The sequence below is a fragment of the Trematomus bernacchii genome, unplaced genomic scaffold, assembly GCF_902827165.1.
Source record: "Trematomus bernacchii unplaced genomic scaffold, fTreBer1.1, whole genome shotgun sequence".
NCBI lineage: Eukaryota > Metazoa > Chordata > Actinopteri > Perciformes > Nototheniidae > Trematomus > Trematomus bernacchii.
Genome location: NW_022988050.1, coordinates 6,133,627 through 6,152,911, shown reverse-complemented (window position 1 = coordinate 6,152,911; position 19,285 = coordinate 6,133,627). Strand labels below are relative to the sequence as shown.

The 19,285-nt window shown below is 40.7% G+C and overlaps 1 protein-coding gene across 2 annotated transcripts in view; it reads left to right on the top strand.

The window, feature by feature from the left end:
- The window catches only part of plce1 (phospholipase C, epsilon 1), an 82,177-nt gene that overhangs the window by 52,441 nt on the left and 10,451 nt on the right, over positions 1 to 19,285 (top strand). Inside the window, exons 10-36 of one of the 2 annotated variants that reach the window (XM_034119359.1) lie at positions 2,571 to 2,716; positions 2,858 to 3,005; positions 3,232 to 3,342; positions 3,460 to 3,569; positions 3,731 to 3,847; positions 5,694 to 5,822; positions 5,910 to 6,046; positions 6,856 to 6,962; positions 7,102 to 7,226; positions 7,338 to 7,482; positions 7,629 to 7,784; positions 7,914 to 8,028; positions 8,183 to 8,345; positions 8,458 to 8,580; positions 9,539 to 9,675; positions 9,765 to 10,003; positions 10,264 to 10,325; positions 10,411 to 10,576; positions 10,702 to 10,809; positions 11,204 to 11,320; positions 11,885 to 12,043; positions 12,426 to 12,561; positions 12,805 to 12,846; positions 16,042 to 16,160; positions 16,285 to 16,402; positions 17,689 to 17,808; positions 18,225 to 18,518. In XM_034119359.1, coding sequence (XP_033975250.1) covers positions 2,571 to 2,716; positions 2,858 to 3,005; positions 3,232 to 3,342; positions 3,460 to 3,569; positions 3,731 to 3,847; positions 5,694 to 5,822; positions 5,910 to 6,046; positions 6,856 to 6,962; positions 7,102 to 7,226; positions 7,338 to 7,482; positions 7,629 to 7,784; positions 7,914 to 8,028; positions 8,183 to 8,345; positions 8,458 to 8,580; positions 9,539 to 9,675; positions 9,765 to 10,003; positions 10,264 to 10,325; positions 10,411 to 10,576; positions 10,702 to 10,809; positions 11,204 to 11,320; positions 11,885 to 12,043; positions 12,426 to 12,561; positions 12,805 to 12,846; positions 16,042 to 16,160; positions 16,285 to 16,402; positions 17,689 to 17,808; positions 18,225 to 18,518 — 3,649 coding nt within the window. The remainder of the gene's footprint in view (positions 1 to 2,570; positions 2,717 to 2,857; positions 3,006 to 3,231; positions 3,343 to 3,459; positions 3,570 to 3,730; positions 3,848 to 5,693; positions 5,823 to 5,909; positions 6,047 to 6,855; positions 6,963 to 7,101; positions 7,227 to 7,337; positions 7,483 to 7,628; positions 7,785 to 7,913; positions 8,029 to 8,182; positions 8,346 to 8,457; positions 8,581 to 9,538; positions 9,676 to 9,764; positions 10,004 to 10,263; positions 10,326 to 10,410; positions 10,577 to 10,701; positions 10,810 to 11,203; positions 11,321 to 11,884; positions 12,044 to 12,425; positions 12,562 to 12,804; positions 12,847 to 16,041; positions 16,161 to 16,284; positions 16,403 to 17,688; positions 17,809 to 18,224; positions 18,519 to 19,285) is intronic. The other variant, XM_034119360.1, reaches the window with a different exon arrangement.

Genomic DNA, 19,285 nt, shown 5'->3' with positions numbered 1-19,285 from the left:
CACATATACAGACATCAAAGGGGGGATCAGTTCGTACCTAGCTCCGGTTCTCTCTCTCTCTCTCTCTCTCTCTGTGTGTGTGTGTGTGTGTGTGTGTGTGTGTGTGTGTGTGTGTGTGTGTGTGTGTGTGTGTGTGTGTGTGTGTGTGTGTGTGTTGTGTGTGTGTGTGGTGTGTGTGTGTGTGTGTGTGTGTGTGTGTGTGTGTGTGTGTGTGTGTGTGTGTGTGTGTGTGTGTGTGTGTGTGTGTGTGTGTGTGTGTGTGTGTGTGTGTGTGTGCTGTGTGTGTGTGTGTGTGTGTGTGTGTGTGTGTGTGGTGTGTGTGTGTGTGTGTGTGTGTGTGTGTGTGTGTGTGTGTGTGTGTGTGTGAAATGTTATCAAGCTGCTTTGATAACACACTGTACATTTTGCCCAACTTGAGTGTGTTTTACTGTGTTCCTCCTGTCTGTTCTCATCTCTTGCTCTTTCCTGCTCTTCAGTGCCATTACACGCTCTCTCTCTATATATCTCTTCATATCCTGTCTATTATCTCTCGCACACAACACTGAGCACACACTTTTGCTATCTGGAATATCAGAAGAGATGCCAACTCTGTAAAATGCCTTGATCCGTGGCGCTTCAAAAAGCCACTTTGCAGACGGTCAGAGTGGTTCAAATGGTGACTGTAATTCAACCCAGGCGCTGACAAGGCTGCGCTTTATGTCATAATGCTAGAAGTGACTGATAGCACATTTTCACGTAGGGCGCGCACATCCTGGCATGCACAGAGCAGATACAGTGAGATAGTGTTGGGCGGCAGGGTTGTTTGTCAGTAAGCCATGTACTGTAAATTCTAATACAACTGAAACATAATGGAGTAAGACTCTAAATCCTCGAGTACATGTGTTATCTCACACTCAAACATCAACAATTCCATGCAATAATGATAAAATAATATGATAAAATAGGAAGCTTCAGCTGAAAAGCCTGTTGTTTTCTTAACAATAACATTTCAAACTTGTTTCATTCTAGTGTGACTGAACTACCTAATCAAGGTTCAAGGTTCTTTATTGTCAATCTGACATAGCTACAGAGTAATTATGCAGTTGAAAATCTTATGTCACAGGCTCATATCATATTCATGTTTTCTATTTGAGTGAAGGAAGATATTACATTGGTGAGTTATCTCTTTGAGGAAGATTACATTTTCTCAGTCACCCTCTGCCTAAACCATACAGGATTGCATAAACTGGTGTGCTTTTGCTCGTATTGGATAAGGGGGAAAAAGCAAGACTTAACAAACCATACCACTATTAACATAAAATAGTTAGACAAATACAGTATAGCCCATGTTGTGTACACGGGCAGGGGGTTTGGTTGCATGTGTGATGTATGATTTCTGTGTTTGCTTATAAATGAATAGATATTGAGGACAGAGGTGACGGGGGCAAACAAAAAAAATGACAAGCTCAGACAAAAACTCTATGTGAGAAACTGAGTACTATGTTACATGTTTGTGTGGCTTTATTTAGTCCCTGTGTAGTCAGACTGTGGTGGGCTTTACAGACCCTTACATAACCCAGTAATAGATCTCTAGGCCAGGGGGATGTGTTCACCGCCTGCAAGGCAAGAGGGGTTAGAGAGATTCAGTGTGTGTGTGTGTGCATTTATGTGCAGGTGTGAATACATTCATGAGTCTTTAACAACATAGAGACACAGACACTAGAGAGCAAGAGTCAGCAAAACTGAAATCTGATCTTTTTCTGTGTTGTGTGTGCCTGCGTGTTGCAGAGAATGTTAAAGGAAGCTGACCCTGATACATATCTGGCTCTTCCATCGTAGTTTCTGCACGTGTTTGAGAGCAGTCAGCGGGTACAGCTGACACATATCTGATCGCAATTCTTTGTGTGTGTGTGTGTGTGTGTGTGTGTGTGTGTGTGTGTGTGTGTGTGTGTGTGTGTGTGTGTGTGTGTGTGTGTGTGTGTGTGTGTGTGTGTGTGTGTGTGTGTGTGTGTGTGTGTGTGTGTGTGTGTGTGTGTGTGTGTGTGTGTGTGTGTGTGTGTGTGTGTGTGTGTGTGTGTGTGTGTGTGTGTGTGTGTGTGTGTGTGTGTGTGTGTGTGTGTGTTGTGGTGTGTGTGTGTGTGTGTGTGTGTGACTTTAAAAGAGAGGATTCATGCAAAAATAAGACCACACACAATAAAGAGTTTATGCAAGCGTCCACTATTAATTGCATATGCTTAAATATATACAATTATTTTCATGTAGCTAGCAGAATTTTCATCATGAGAGAGGGCGAAGTTAGTTAGTTTAAAAATGTTTAACAATTTGTCGCAAATTAGCCACATTGTTATCATCGATTAAGTTGAATAATTATTCACCCATTCATGCAAAAAATGTCAGAAGATGCTGTTTTTTTAGATTCTCAAATATGGAGATTTCCAGCTTTTCCTTGTTTTATATAATAATAAACTCAATATTACAACACATTTCAGATTGCTTTTTAGACCATGGATCAATCAAGAAAGTAATCAGCGAATTTTTGGTAATGAAAGTGTTAGTGGGCTGAAACTGTATGTTGAACTCTTTATCACCAGGTGAGTTCATGGGTGACGTGGCTGATCCTGACTGCTGGGTCTATGGAGGAGAAGAGAGAAGTGTTCTCCTACCTGGTCCATGTCGCTAAATGCTGCTGGAACATGGGAAACTACAACGGTGTCATGGAGTTTCTGGCTGGACTCAGGTGCAAAAGCACACACGAAAACACTCAATTATGTACACAGTGATTAATGTTCCGAATCTTTTTGTTCTTTTTCTGTTTTTTTTAAAACCTGATCACGCAAAATATCCCATTTGACCAACAGAGATTTTCTTTATCCTCCAGGTCCCGCAAAGTGCTGAAGATGTGGCAGTTTATGGATCAGTCAGACATCGAGACCATGAGGAGCCTGAAGGACGCCATGGCTCAGCACGAGTCTTCTGCTGAGTACAAAAAGGTTGTGACCAGAGCCCTCAATATCCCAGGATGCAAGGTGGGTTGTTGTTTTTAAAGGTTTGATTTGGAGTGATAAGGTCAATAAAAAAACTGTTGATTTTTTATTACAATAGAAGATACAAAAACAAAACAATCGATTAAAAGGAGGTACTCGTCCGCAGCCTGGGAATCTAATGGTGTAATTTGTAATGTGTCACTTTGGTAGTTCACATTATTTCTTACTTGGAATGTGTTTTTTTTCTTCTGTCCTGTCCTGACCATAGGTGGTGCCATTCTGTGGGGTTTTTCTGAAGGAGCTGAGTGACGCGTTGGATGGGACAGCAAGCATCATCAGCCTGAAACCACCTGTGGATAATACAGAGGACTCGATAGAGGTGCAGCAAACACTCACACGCATTAACAAACACATGTACATGCATCTCATATTACTGACTTATGCACTAATAATCAGACTTCATATTTCAATTCCATCTGCTTTCATTTGTGTTTAGTTTGTGTCTGACTTCAGCGGCCAGCACAACTTCATGTCGCGGTCAGGTCCTGATGGACTACACATCCCAGAGAAAGAAGCCACTGTCAGCAACATCCTCCAGATTATCAGGTAAAAGCACATACTTACGACTACGGAGTGAAAGCAAAACAAGTGTCTGTCTTCGTCACTTCCCACTTTTTGTTCCACTTTACCCTACTGGCTGTTTTGCTTTGTTCTCAAATTATTCTTCACTTTATTCTCCTTTGACTCTCCTCTTGCTTTACCCCCAGATCCTGTAATCGTAGTTTGGAGGCAGAGGATCCTGATGATGCTTCCACCAGTCCTTCGTCTACTGGCCAATCCCCTACGTCCAGAAACAACTCCTTCAGGGACCGCTGCCGCAATCAGTCAGTACCTCCATTTCCATATTTTCTATATTTTCTTTACCAAAAAGATAGAGTTTTTTCAGTGAGCAGCATCAGGGTCTGCACAACGACTCTCTAGACGAAAGAGTCCTGCTTACCACCCTAGAAAGGTGCAGTATTAAATAAGCGTATGAGATATACAGTACAGTATCAGATGGCACATAGCATTTGATTTAATCCATCAAGAAACCGCAACATTGTCTATCTTTGATTGGTTACTGCTGCAGTAGCTTTCACTTTTTGTTTACGGCTGTTTTACTGTATTTCCTGTTCTCGCTTCTTGTTATGATAAACAGATGGTGTGTCGAGCACATATTTATTTATTCATGTATTGTGCTTAAAGAACCCCAAATGTTCTTTTTTTCATACTTATATATTGCTTTATATGCTTATTGGGAAAAAAAGGCAAACCACTCCTTTAAGGCAGACTGGAGAGGTTGTATTGTTTTGCTCGATGACCCTTCCTGCCAAAGTTCAATTTGTCAAAATGTCGTTTATTTTCTTCTTCCTGTTCTTTTACAGACAAGGGCTTAAAGACAAAGTAAAATATGGTCCGTCATATATAGATTTATATCTGAACTATAAACACTGCTGAGCTGTGTAACTGTTCCGGTGTCTGAAGTTTCTGAAAAGGCTTTTGTGGACATCCAACCAATGGAGTCCCTTTCAGAATAAATAAGGCAGCTGCTGCAAAAATGATTATCATAAGACTAAGAGTTGCATTTTTAGAAGCTGTAAATATATTGAAACATTTGTATTTGATTAACTAAACAACTTGATGCTGATTCAGGGCTTAGAAATATGTGGTCTGTAGGGCATGTTCCTTTTGTTTCAAGATAATGAGCTTATGAAAAACACTTGTGCAGATTGTTATTGAGATGAGGAGATGTTCACATAAACTCCTGTGCCACAGAGATACAAGATAACAGGTTCGTTTCCTGTCAGAGCAGGAAGCAACTGAGCTCTGGTACTTTTCAGCACACTGGTGGCAGGTAGCTCATGACACAAGCTGGAATTTGGACACTAACTTACAATGTTGTTGAAGACTCATTTCATTTCAAGCTAGGCCTGCACTGTTTGTGTTATGGGAACCTGGATTATCTTCTCTGTGTTTCTGGACAGTTTTCTCTGACTCTGAGTTATTAGTTCACATTAGAGCTCAGGATAACAACTCTTATTCCATTTTGGCTTGGTGTATTGAGTTCATTTGTCTTGGATACAGATAATCTTTCTTACTCGGAGATGTTTCGGAATTATTTTCATGTGTTTCTGATCTTTCCCTCTTGCATCCTCTTGTTGCTCTATTTCTTTTCACTTCTGTGTACTGAACTTGTTTCACTCTTTGTTGTCTCACACTCCCCTTCTTGCTTCTTTGTCCCCTTTTCCTATTCTAGTTCCCATTCTTTTAGGACACCGTCAGAATCAAACCATGTCTTGTAAGTGGTTATAAATGTGTCAGGATTTTCATTACGCTGCCTAACATTAACATGGTTAAAGTTGCTGTTTGACTGGAAACGTGTTAAGTAATCAAGGAATGTGCAATGACAAATGCATGATGCATGATACTCAACTGATGCACTACAGTACAGGATACATTTCCGTGTCTTACTGTAGATGCAGCTCAATTCTTTCTTTTGACTAGACCGTAACTAATTTTTTTTAAGACATACTACTTTACCTCACCAAGTGAAGTAGTTGAAATTAAAACAAGAAACGTATTTACAGATTTCTGTGAAATAAATAAAATACAATTTGTAGTTTTTAGATGTAGTTTCATAATCCTAAACTGCCTCTCTGCTCTTGTAACCCAACTTCTACCCATCTCTAGATTCATGGTGGGGGATTTGTCCGATTCGGAGGGGGACTTGTCGTCTGAGCCGGGGGTGAAGGAAGTGGAGTTTCAGGGGACTGAGGAGACGCACAGAGCCTTCAGCCATGGCACTGAGCTCATTCCCTGGTAAGAAACACACACACTTAAACCCCAACACACACACATATAAAGCTCAACAGACACTCCACGCTTATTGTATTCTCCATTCCTCAGGTACGTGTTGTCGCTGCAGCCAGACGTCCACCAGTTTCTGCTGCAGGGGGCCACGGTCATCCACTACGACCAGGAGAGCCACCTCACTGCTCGCTGCCTGCTGCGGCTACAGCCCGACAACACAACACTCACCTGGGGTAAGTTATGACAGTGTCATTAAAAAAAAATCACTACATAATTCAAAAGACATGGGTTTCCCCTGAGATTGGAACAGCTTGTTAGCCATTATTCAGACTCATCGTTCAGATATGTCAAAAATATACAAGTTTACTTTTTAACAGCTTTGAGAAAATGTAAAGAAAGTCTATGAAACATTTTAGTTTAACTTACAACCTTGTTGTCTGGGGTTTGTATTTTCCAGACTGTTGTTATATTTTCAAATATAACCCTCTCATTTATTTTCCAGCAGTGAGAGGGTTAAAGTTTGTTATTTATAAAGGATTATTTACACGAAACGTTTGATTTTATTGACTTCAATTAGTTAATAAGTTAGTTGGTTAGTTAGTTAGTTAGTTAATTGACATGAAATTGAACTGCTTTGTAACAAAAATTCCCTAATTGGGATTAATAAAGTTATCTTATCTTATTATCTTATCTTGTCATCTGTACAAGTTGAGATGTCTGTATGTTTGTTTGTTTGTAGCCTTCATTTAACCAGGTTAAAAAATCCCATTGAGATCAACGATCTCTTTTTCATGTGTGTTTATATCTCAGAGACAAGCCCACTTTCCTTTCACATTATTACTCTTTAAACACATGGAAAACAGGCGTCTATTTCATATTTCCTGTGTCATTATTATATTTTAAACATCCTTTATATGTGTTTATACTCTGTAATTGAGCCCTATGTCTTTTGTAACATGTACAATTTAAACAGGTTGTAAATATCGCTTCCTATGGCTTAACTACATTTCAAACATATTGTAAATGTTTTGATTTATGACAGGTAATCCTCAGAGCGGAGGGGCTTCCCCTGCAGAGCAGCCACTGGGATTAGGACAGTCTGTAGTGGCAGGACTAGCAGAGGGCCTCTTGGACCTGGCAGTTGTGAAGGTTTGTTGAAAAATGTAGAAAATATTGATCTGGTATTTAGGCTGCATCTTTGGCCTGTAGAACCGTTATTTCTTTAGTAAAAAAAACTACACAATATGTCTTGAACCACTTCCTTAACTTTGTCTATTTCAATGTACAGGCCGTGTTCATGGGTCATCAGGGAGTGGACGTCCATGCAGTATGTTTGCAAAACAAGCTAAGCCAGATGACGGTGGAGGAAAATGGTCTCAGCCTCCTTTACGGTCTCAGTACCACCGACAACAGGTTAGTTCCTTGATACCTCTTTCTTAAAGCTTGTGCATTGCTACACTAGTACTTAAAAACACCTTGCTGTTTACTAAATATTTCACGTTATCTCCTAACTCCTGCCACCAGGCTCCTGCACTTTGTGGCCCCCAACCACACTGCAAGGATGCTCCACAAGGGCCTGACAGAGTTGGTGAATGCAACCAGAAGATTAAAGAAGTTTCCTGACCAGAGGTTGCAGTGGCTGAGGAAGCAGTATGTCAGCATGTATCAGGTACACTTAACATTTCTGTTCTTGTACACGCCCCTTTATTTCCACCATTATTGTGAATTAAAAGCATTGAGTGAAGTCGTTTTTTTTCTTTTTTTGTTCTGAAATGCTCCCCTCCATATAACCCTCTGTGTGTCCGTCTCTGTTAGGAGGACGGCAGGTACGAAGGCCCTACCCTGGCTCATGCCATTGAGCTGTTTGGAGGGCGGAGGTGGAACATGGGTACAGGCGGAGTGGAAAAACCCAGCGTCCAGAAAAACAGCCCTAATGATAAAGCCAAGAAGAAGAAGAAGGTCCTTGTCAGGGTCAGTATATGAACAAGTTAAATAAAGCTTGAGGTACAATGTATTCCCTGTGCACTCACACTTATGTAATTTCTAATACTGAATAGTTCCCTGTTTTTAACATAAATTGTGTTTACACACCCGACACAGGGAGACAGTGGGGATGCCACGGATGACGAGATGGTTTCCAGGAAGACACGGAGCTGTAAAGAGGGACTGTATCGGAACGGGCCGGAGTCTGACAGCATCGACCAAGAAGATCCAGGTGACCCTTTACACATCTATTTCAATTCAAACAAAGATTAAAAAATATGTAGATGTATCCGAAGCAAAGGCATTATATCGTTAAAAATCCAAAGACTACACACTTTATTGTCTGTATGATTCTTATTTACCCTATGTCCTCTTTGCCTCTGTAGAGGACAGCTTCCCTGGACCATTCTCCCTCTCATCCAGTAAAAGCCCTGGATTGCTTGGATCTTCTTCTTCCTCTTCCTCGTCTTCCTCCAGTATGGCGGGGTCCAACCATTCCCGCCCACAGTCCTCTCCTGTCCTCTCTGGAACTGTCAAGCAACAGCCAGGGTACGTACCGTATTGTATACAAAGACTGGAGTGGAAGTGGAAGACTTGAAGTTTGGATTCTCATCCCTTTGTGTTTCCCTTGGGATTTTTTTTCCATTTCCTCGGCTTGTAGGGCGTGGAGCAGCAGGTCATGGCACGGTCGTGGTAAAGGCTGTTTTAAAGGCTTCCAGAATCTCATGATTTCTGACAGCACCATGAGCTTCATCGAGTTTGTCGAGCTCTTCAAGTCTTTCAGGTATTGACCACATATTATCCTCCCACAAATTGTTTCGTTGTTTTTCACATTGTTGTTGCACTGTATCAGCTGCGGAGGAAGATACTGCCCCTAAAACAGATATTCAAACACATTTTCCTGGTTACATATGTCATATTTTGACATTCAGTAAAGGCCTGTAGCATATATGTATGTATATTGTACATGTTCTGTTCTCTCCTGCTATCTCTCTCCCTCTGGTTGTATAACTGCAGTGTTGTTATCAATAGCAGCTAAAGACATTAGATAACATTCAATAAATGCTTTTCAGGGTTATCAGACGTAGGACATTCTTCTGCGTAAAATATTTAGCTTCTATAACTTTTTTCCCTGTCAAATCAAAGGAAACAATGTTTTCTTTGATAAGCAATGGATTATTCACATACCAGTCCTCCTGCTTTTCTTAGATTGTCAGGTACACTCTCATCCACTGCCCAGCAGTTTCCGCTTAAATTCCCCACTTGCTCAGCTAAAGCAATGCTGAGAAAATGGAAGTACAATACTTCAGCAAAGCAGCCTCTTAAAATATCCTGCTTATTTGAGATGTATTATTCTTTAGCCATTTGACCATTGTCTGCAAAGGTGATAGTTGAAAACCCTTTAGAATCTCTGTTTAGCAATAGCAAGGAGCATACAAAGTACAGCAAAACCAAATATTACAAATGGAGGATATTTCTCACACAAAAGTTGATTAATGTGACTTTTTATTTGGCCTTGAAAAGAAATGTAGATCAAACTTGATCCAATGTGTGAGTGCTCTGTAGAGAAAATACTTACTGTCTATTGTAAAAAAAATGATTTGTCTGCTTATCTTACACAAATGCTGCTGCTCATCTGTTTCGTAGGAAATTGGAATACAAATCCTAAAATAAACTGCTTGTCAGTTTTAGGTGGATAATAATCTTGGACTATAATCTGCTATGTGCTGTTTCCTCCACAGTATCCGAAGCAGGAAGGACTTGAAGGAGCTGTTTGACACCTTCGCTGTCCCCTGCAGTCGATCAACTCCAGAGTCTGCGCCTCTCTACACCAACCTCAGCATCGACGATAAAGACACGGGGCTACAGCCAGACCTCGGTAAAAACACTTCATTTATGTAGTCTAATCAGTCAATAACGTCTGCCAAACACCACTTTTTAACTTATTTTTCTCTTGGTCTTTTCCAGACTTATTAACCCGCAATGGCTCTGACCTTGGCCTGTTTATCCGGACGAGGCAGCAGATGTCTGACAACCAGAGGCAGATCTCAGACGCCATCGCAGCCGCCAGCATCGTGACCAACGGGACGGGAGTGGAAAATGCTTCACTGGGCGTCTTGGGATTGGCTATCCCTCAGCTCAACGACTTCCTAGTGAACTGTCAGAGGGAGCACTTGAGCTACGACGAGATTCTCAGCATTATACAGGTAGAGCCTGGAAGAAAGGGTTGAGAAAGTGCAAGGAAAGCACTTATAAAAATCTATTTGACTAAAACATGAGGGAGACATGAAAGCATTATACTGTAGTTAGGGACTGAGAGAAAGATGAGAGAAATGCCTGATGTAGATGTGTGATGTTTACAAGATGGATAAATGGATTACGGTTGAATGAAACCTCAGAAAAAAGGAAGGAGAGGGTAATGTTGATCAATAATGGTAATTAAGGATTTTATGTTTTTCTCTTGCAGAGATTTGAGCCCTCATTGAGCATGAGACAAATGGGTTGGATGTCGTTTGAAGGCTTTGCAAGGTATAGAAAAAACGACATTTATAGTTTAGAAGTTTATAGTAGCATTATGTTTTTTTGTGTCAAACAATCCCATCCTCCATTCCAGGTTCCTGATGGATAAGGAGAACTGTGCTTCTCGTATTGAGGAATCCCAGGTGAACCCAGAGGAGCTGCAGTACCCTTTGTCCTACTACTACATCGAGTCTTCTCATAACACCTATCTGACCGGACACCAGCTCAAAGGAGAGTCCTCTGTTGAGCTTTACAGTCAGGTAAGTTAGCCTTTCACATATTAAAGCCATATCTTAAATTGTTATTCTTAATTATTCTTACATTTTGACCCATAACTCCTATTTTTCACGTTTGTTTCTTATCAATTACTGCAATCTTTCACCAGGTGCTGCTGCAAGGCTGTAGGAGCGTCGAGTTGGACTGCTGGGATGGAGATGATGGCATGCCAGTTATTTATCATGGACACACACTCACCACTAAAATACCCTTCAAGGTAAGAAATGCATTTGAATAATTCAATAGAGAAACAAGATCTAGAAGAAAAGAACAATTAATCACCGGCTCTTTTTGCTTTCCGATACTTGGCAAAATGTATCACCACGGAGCAATTTAGCCAAACACAATTGCAACGCTGTATGATGTATTTATACAAAGGTAATTAATAAAAACAAATCTACTGACCTTAGTTCATCAGCTGCTTGCTCTTGTGGAAAATACTAGTAACCATATTTTTCCAAACCCGAGTTCTTAAACAACTGTAAGTTATTTGAATGTTTTATCTAAATGTTTTTAGTAAATCCCATTAGTAGTTTCCATAGAGCTTCATTGTCTTATATTTGATTTTGATTGCTGTTTCTGAGAATACAATTTCTTCTATGATATTGCAGGATGTGGTGGAAGCAGTAAACCGGTCTGCATTTGTCAATTCGGACATGCCCGTCATCCTGTCCATAGAGAACCACTGCTCCCTTCCACAGCAACGCAAGATGGCTGAAATCTTCAAGGTATGACAGCACCCAAACCTAAACTCTAGATAGATTCTTTAGTAGGTCCACATGCTCAATTTCAACAAGACCATGCTTTATATTCAAGGAATTACATGCACCTACCAGTTTCTGGCCCAACCACACTTGAGTAACGGTAGAAAATTATTTATATTTATATTATAAAACATATTTTCCCTAGCCAGAGGCTTGCTTTGATCAAATTCAGGCTGAAAACTGTGCCTTTCTTTGTTGTTTACTCACCCGCAAAAATCTGGGCATGACGGAGACATCATGAAACATCATCGTGCTTTCATCTGACAAAACTTCCCAGCCTCCTTTCCTCCCTGGAGGCTGACTTCTGAGTGGCTTGATACAAAAAAAAGAGTCTTTCATGATGAGACAGCTTTGTGCCTCTGGCCAACTTACATCCACTTGAACTTGTTTATTTGGAATCTTATTTGTGTTGATAAAATCACTTCTTCACTACTTCTATCGCTTTGCATTATGTTCTGGTCTGTTCTGCATATCATTTCACATCATTTATTCACTGTGTGTCCATCACGTTTCAATATTTACCTTCAGACGGTGATTGGGGAACGCCTTGTGACTCGCTTCCTCTTTGAGAGTGATTTCAACGATGACCCTCACCTGCCGTCTCCTCTGCAGCTGCGGGGGAGAATCCTCCTGAAGAACAAGAAGCTCAAAGCACACCAGGCGCCGGTGGACATACTCAAACAGAAGGTCAAGAAGGAAGAAGGCTTCCTGTCCACACATACATAAACATGTACATTATTTATAGTTGGCAGGTCGCATTAGTACATTCAATATACAGCAGTGTTGATTAGAGTGCTGTCACATAAATAATAGATGCTAATGTGCTCCAATGCACACCTCCTGCACACCATTTTCACTCAGTTTACCTAAGATAATGTTCTTCCGTATACAGTATATGCAGTAAAGATTATCTTTATTTAAATCCCAGATGATGTGTAGATGTAGATCAAATGTGAGCTACAGGTATATCAGTGTAAATATTATTCTCCCTCAAAATGATTTACATGCACTTATTATCACTTTGCAGCACTTTCTGTTTTTTTAAAACAACATTTGAACCCTTTTACAGGCTCACCAGCTGGCCCACATGCAGGCACAGGCTAGCAACGGGTCACCAGGGGTTACTTCACCTAACAACCACACCAATGAGGAAGAGGAAGAGGAAGAAGACGAGTACGACTACGACTATGAGTCTCTATCAGATGGTAAGGAGAACTGGGATGGGGTGTGAGCCCTGGAGACAAAACTTCAGAAGCACACAAACGTCACCGATATTTGTTTTCAATGGATTCTAGGGCTGAAATGAGTCATACATGAAATGTAGATTAATATGAAGTAACCTTTGAATCAGATTCTGTTCTCACTTTTATTCTGTCTCTTTTTCGAACACCTTCTTTACGTTGATACTCCCTTCATTTCATAATTGATCTTACCTGTTTTCCACTTAGCTGATGTCCTCACAGCCTCTACTGCCTCGTATAGTCTGGAAGGTAAACGCACGGCTCTGATGCGCCTCTCGATGTACCGGTGTTTCCATCAAATGTTGTTTTGTGCTGGTAGTTGCTGGTGTTTCCCTAATGTATTTCGTTCTGTAAGAAATTTGAAATATCTTGGTAACATTTGTATTAGTACTTGAAATGTACTTTATAAAATGCTACATTTAGATTTTCGTTTCTGCAATTAAGTTGTACAGAGAAATTATAGTTTATTGTTAGAAATGTATTGCTGTGGTTTCTACCACTGCAGAATAACTACAGAGGAAACACTGGTACGTGGATGTGCCCTCGTGATTTGCATCATTGCTATACACTGACTCCTGTATGTGCCTTCAAACTGTAACAGCTGCTAGCTTTCTGCTGTTTGTCAACGTCAAGTTATGTTTTGCTGCACCGCAGCCATCTGTTGTGCATGGTAAGCAGCAATTAAGATGACATGGTGAATTGTATGTGAAACTTAGTGATACCTTCAATTTCGTTCTAATCTATTTATTGGTAAACAAAAGGTATGAAGTTGTATTTTAGTTTTTTAATTGTAAATTCAAAGAAATACAGAAGTAGGCCAAAGGGACATAGATGGAGAAGATTTTGAAAGTTGTGTTTGACGGTTTAATATTTAATTAGTGTGAGTTTCAACTACTGACCTCTGTTACAAGACATCTTCCCTCATTCTCCAATGTAGCTAAACAAATATAGACAACTGTGTTTTTTACTAAGACCACTACTACTACTAATCACTTCATTCATAATCATATAATATTCACAATAGAAGGCTGTCAAAGCACATTTATTGCTGCTAAATCGCTAACAGTGGATGGTTCACGACATTAAGTATGCTGTACCATAATTGTGTTATTGCAATAATACAAAACGCACCCTGCATTTTGTTTTCTTACAGTATGTTTTTTAACATTCTGTTTTAAGAGCAGGCTAGAGCATATCTGCAATAACCTTAAGGAATTATTTAGAAAACTCTGATTTAGTGCATTAAGGGTAAGGGTAGGACCTCACAGTCTGCTTCTAAATTGAATGAAAAATATGTAATTATGAATGAAACTAAATTATTGCCATGTGTAGAAAAATGTTTATTTATATCAGGCATTGTCAGTAAGATTCCTCTTTCTCCCTTCCTCCTTCCCGCCATACTATATTTTGTCAGTGACCTCGCTAGAAGCTGGGCAGGCTCATCATGAAAACAAAACAAAGCCATCTGGTTTCTCAGGCCCTACGCTGCCCCCGCACTAAACAACAGACCAGGGGAAACTACCCTATCCTGGGTCGCAGTCCCACCACTGCTCCCTCCTATCCCTGCCCTCTGCTTGTCCCTGTCGGAAGAACTTAATGGCCAAAGACCTTTTTAAAAAAAAAAAAAAAAACATTTATATTTTTAAACCTCATTGAGTGGCTAAATTTCAATACTTCCATTTTTTGTCAGTGAAATATTAACCATGATTTAATACACTCCACCATTGACAGTCTCCATGTGACCCTACATGCTTGTACTTAACATCAGCTGGCCCTGTAAACACAGATATTTGAGCTTTAAACTGCCAAGTCGCCACCGTCAATTGTTTAGCGGTAACTCCCTCCAGGCACAGTCTGGGCCAACTCACTTCTCTGGCTTCTGTCTTCAGGGTGACATCCAGGGTCAGCTCCAGATTCCAAATGCCAGGAATTAAACACGTTTTCTGTGATAAAGAGCATCTGCATTTTCAAGCTGATATGTTCCTCGCTGTGTTTTTGGCTGTGGTAAATGTGTAGGAGGAAATGGGAGCAAAGGGAAGAACTCCCTCCTGTTGCTGCTGTTTACAGTTGCTAGACTTTGCTTTGAATATCAACGAGGAGGAGCCTTCAGGGGGCTTTTGCTTGGGATCCTGCTCATGTGCTCTGAAAGTAGTTTACTCGTTATAATTATTCTGTAATCATCCTCTTCTGCAGTCATCTAAAAGGCATAACTAATAGCTGAATTAAACGCTGAGCCATTGTACATTACTATAATTAATTGCATCTGCATTCACACCAACAAACATGCTTAACATGCTTGTGGTTTCATTCAGTCGTCATCCTGTAAATTAGACTGTGTTATTGTAGAGTATATACAACTCATTTCCAATTAAGCATCAATCACCATGGTTAAATGCTAAATCGAATGCACAAGAAGCTTTACGCTGTAGTTAACTCTAGTGGCCTATAAAAGCTCTGACTGTATTTACAAAACCCAAAACTCATTACATAAAAAGTAAGCATTTGTTTTTACAAGAAGTAACATTCCTGCAAGCTGAATTTACATTTTCTGACATATGCCTTACTGGTGATTCAGCATTGAATATATCAACAGCATCTTGGACACAAATACATTTTCAATCAGGCTTGATCTTAGTTAGGCCAGTTTTTGCCTCTAGGCTAGTTTTTTCCCCACTATCCTGGATCAAATGTTCTCTACTAATGAACATAGGCCAATACAAATGTGGATTGGAGATGGTGTGCAGGAATAAGAAATATGTTTGACCTTAAAGGTGGGGTAGGTAATTTTGGAGAAACCAGCTCGAGTGCGCTAGAATTTGAAAATACACAACCGGAACAAATCTGCCACTTCCTTACAGAGCCCCTCCTCCAACACACACGAACGCGCACATGACCAATGAGGGCACGAGATAAGTTTTGTGCACAGATGGAAGGCTGACAGGCAGGTAGGCCATCCAGTTATTGATTGGTCGTGCTTTTTACAGTATTACGGCTTCCACAGATGACATTTTGTTATGGATTTTTTGTCAAAGCACTTAAGATATTCATTGCTATCGGGATGTTAAGAGCATTCCATGGAATATAACAAAAAGTGTATCTCGAGCCGGTTTCTCAAACTTACCGACCCCACCTTTAAAGAGAGGTGTATTTGGGGGCATGCCTGCTTGATTTGCAAGAACCTCAACTAGTCACACCGAGCGTTTCCTGTTTATAAGCAGGCGGTTGCATCCAGGTTTTCTCAGCACTATGAGTGTACTACAGCTTTAAGGTTTTGCAGTTTGTGCATTGTTCAAAACCATGCCAATGCTAACTCGTGCTGCATATAAATCTGTTTGTTTATGACATTTGCTTTACTCGTTGAACGTTCCCGGAGGATGTGTGCTCTCCATTCTGCTGCACTCACACTTATTAACACTTCTATCATTCATTTTGTTTCCTTAACAGACAACATCCTGGATGACAAACCAGAGGGGAAGAGCCCAGCAGACAAAGAGGAGCAACCTGTTGATGAAATACCGAAGAGGACGAAGAAGTCTGAGAGCACCACGCAGAGCAAAGGAAAGGTAAGATGCCCATTTCCTAGCTACTAGCTGTATAAGTGTGGCATTTGCTCCTGTCGTACATCACTGCCTCCTCAAGTTCAATGTTAACTGTGTTGTCCATGCCCTGTGTCTCCTGCACCTGTAGGTGTTTGACATGGAGCTTGGCGAGGAGTTTTACCTTCCTCAGAACAAGAAGGAGAGTCGACAGATTGCCCAGGAGCTGTCCGACCTCATCATCTACTGCCAGGCTGTGAAATTCCCTGGTACAGAAAATGTCCTCATACTGTCCTCACTGCTCTTTTCTTCCTCAACCTTTTATCATAGCACTTTTTGAGTGTTATACTGTGTCTTCCCTCTCTTTTCCTTTTCTCTTGCTATCATGTTTAATATAACCTTTTTGTCTTGTCCCAGTCTAATCCATTCCCATGTTATATTTAAGAGGTCAAACCTTTCCGCATGTTTTAATTTTTCTTTTCATTGGAAGACATTTAATATGTCTCCATTCCTCTCCCACGATGGACACCCACAGAGATGACGAACCCCCTTTTTCCCCGGGGGGGGAAAGATACGGTTACTTCACTGGTCTGTCAGTCCCAGAGCGGCACAGCAAACAGCACAGTTGTTGTCTATTAAGGAAATGTCTTTGGGATGTTCTTCTTCAGTTAGTCTCCCAGGTTCACATTTGACTAAGAGTTTCTGGTACTTCCCACTTCCTTCAGCTTGAACTGGTTAAAATCTGTTGAACTTTTTGCCCCTTAAATATCAACCTCTTATCTCTTTCCTCCCTCATCTTTCCTCCCTGCTTGTCTCCTCTTTACTTTACATGACATTTGCCCTTATAAACGTGGCTGTGTTTCCACTGGTATTTTATTTGTTTACTGTTTCTAGGGACCTGAGATCTGAGAGGAGACAGGGCAAGCAGCCCAATTCTTTAAGGGCTGCACATTTGTTGTTGCTTTCCGCTGTCTGACAGACATGCTACTTGTCTACAAGCATTTATACAATCCTAAAATGTACTTAAGATTCACAAAATGCATGACACATTTCTTACCTCATATATTTTGTTGAAAAGAAGAAAAAAGATCTGGCACCAAATAATAAAGAGCTCATGATTCATAGTTTTTAAATGTGTTACATGCCATTAATATTCATTAATTGAGCGACATGAATCTTATTACCATATCGAATAAGACGTTTGCAAAGAAGATTTGAAGCATCGTTCTGCTTCTGTGCTGCATTCTCCTGCAGACTTTAGGCAACATTTAATGGATTGCTTTACAGAACAAAAACAAGCTAGTTGTCTTCAAATAAAAATACATAAATAAAAATCAGTGCTATCAGCTCTATCCGTCCTCATTAAAACAAATGCACTTGGTGTGACGCCTGAGTGGGAGAAGGACTTCCTCCTCATGACAGAAAGTGACGGCGTTTAGAGAAAATGATTTCTGGATGTTTGAGAAACAAATGATGAGACACTGATGTCATGATCTGGTCTGCGTTGCATTATTGACCGCTCTCCTCTGTCTGCCTCTTGTGTTTGGGAACGCAGGCCTGTCCACGCTGTCTCCTGCCGGCTCTGGCAGAGGGAAGGACCGGGGGAAGAGCAGGAAGTCCATATTTGGCACAGCCCCTACTCCTGCGCTGACTCAGAGCCGCACCCCTGGTAAAGGTACGCAAAAAAACGTATGAAGAAGTACAAAAAGACATACAAAATTCCAAGCTTACAAATTATTTATCACTTGTATATAGACTCTTATGGCACTACTTCTATTCTATTTATTGTATCACTATTTTACTGGTTTAACTCCACTGTTGGAGGAGCCTGTGACCTAAGATTTCCATCGACATAACTACACTGTAGCTATGTACGAATGACAATAAAAGCCTTAAATCTTCAATCTGAAAAAAGTTTGGGGAGAAACATCCTAAGCTGACATTCCAAATCAAATCTCAAAACTCTTGATTTAAAACAATGCTGCATCCTGATTGGTTCTACAGCTACTCTAAATATCCAAGGACAACCACATCCCTAAAAGCAGCAAAAAGGGTTTTCAGGGTCTTTAAAGGTCTCTCTCCTCCCTCTAGGTGGCAGCGAGCGGCTGAGCTGGGAGGAGCAGCAGCAGACGTCTCCCACCCTGAACCCCCCCACCTCCCTCAGTGCCATCATCCGCACGCCCAAGTGTTACCACATCTCCTCCGTCAATGAGAACGCAGCCAAGCGCCTGTGCCGCCGCTACTCTCAGAAGCTGATCCAGCACACGGGCTGCCAGCTGCTCAGAACTTACCCAGCAGCCACTAGGATCGATTCGACAAACCCCAACCCTCTGCTCTTCTGGCTGCACGGCATCCAGCTGGTGGCACTCAACTATCAGACTGATGGTGAGACGCTGAAACTCTCTGTATGCAAATCACTTAATCAGCACTTTCTGTTAATGTATGTCTCACTTGCCATCAAACATTACTCATTAAATCCCTCTTTTATGTATATAATATCACTTAATCCCAAGTAGTAGTTAGTGGAACATAAAGGAGAGTATATTCTGTTCTACTCTGTCATCTTCCTCCTTTGTAATGCAATAGAAAGCAATGTCAAGGCCTCATTTACATAATGATGTGAGCTTTTTACAACTTTGCAATCCCTTGAAAATAATATCTAAAAGACTATATAGTTCTAAAAGGCATATTACATTTAAAAGAACCTCTCATCCTCCTCTTCTTATTCTCATCTGATCTTTGTCCTACTCCTTTCCTTTTTAAGCTCTTTTCCTTTAGTTCAACCCTCGTGTTTTATCTATCTCTTTATTTCAAATCATCCTCTCCATCATTTAGAAAGAGACTTACTTGCACTCAGACATGTCGTTTTATTTTTGTAGCACACTCTTATAAAGCCAACTTAAACTTGTCTTAATTTTCCAACTTTTTTACATCCTCAAGGTGAATTAAAGGTAGGGTAGGTAAGTTTGAGAAACCGGCTCGAGATACACTTTTTGTTATATTCCATGGAATGCTCTTAACATCCCGATAGCAATGAATATCTTAAGTGCTTTGACAACAAATCCATAAAAAAATGTCATCTGTGGAAGCAGTAGTACTGTAAAAAGCACGACCAATCATTTTAGCCGGCCTGGCTAAAATAACTGGATGGC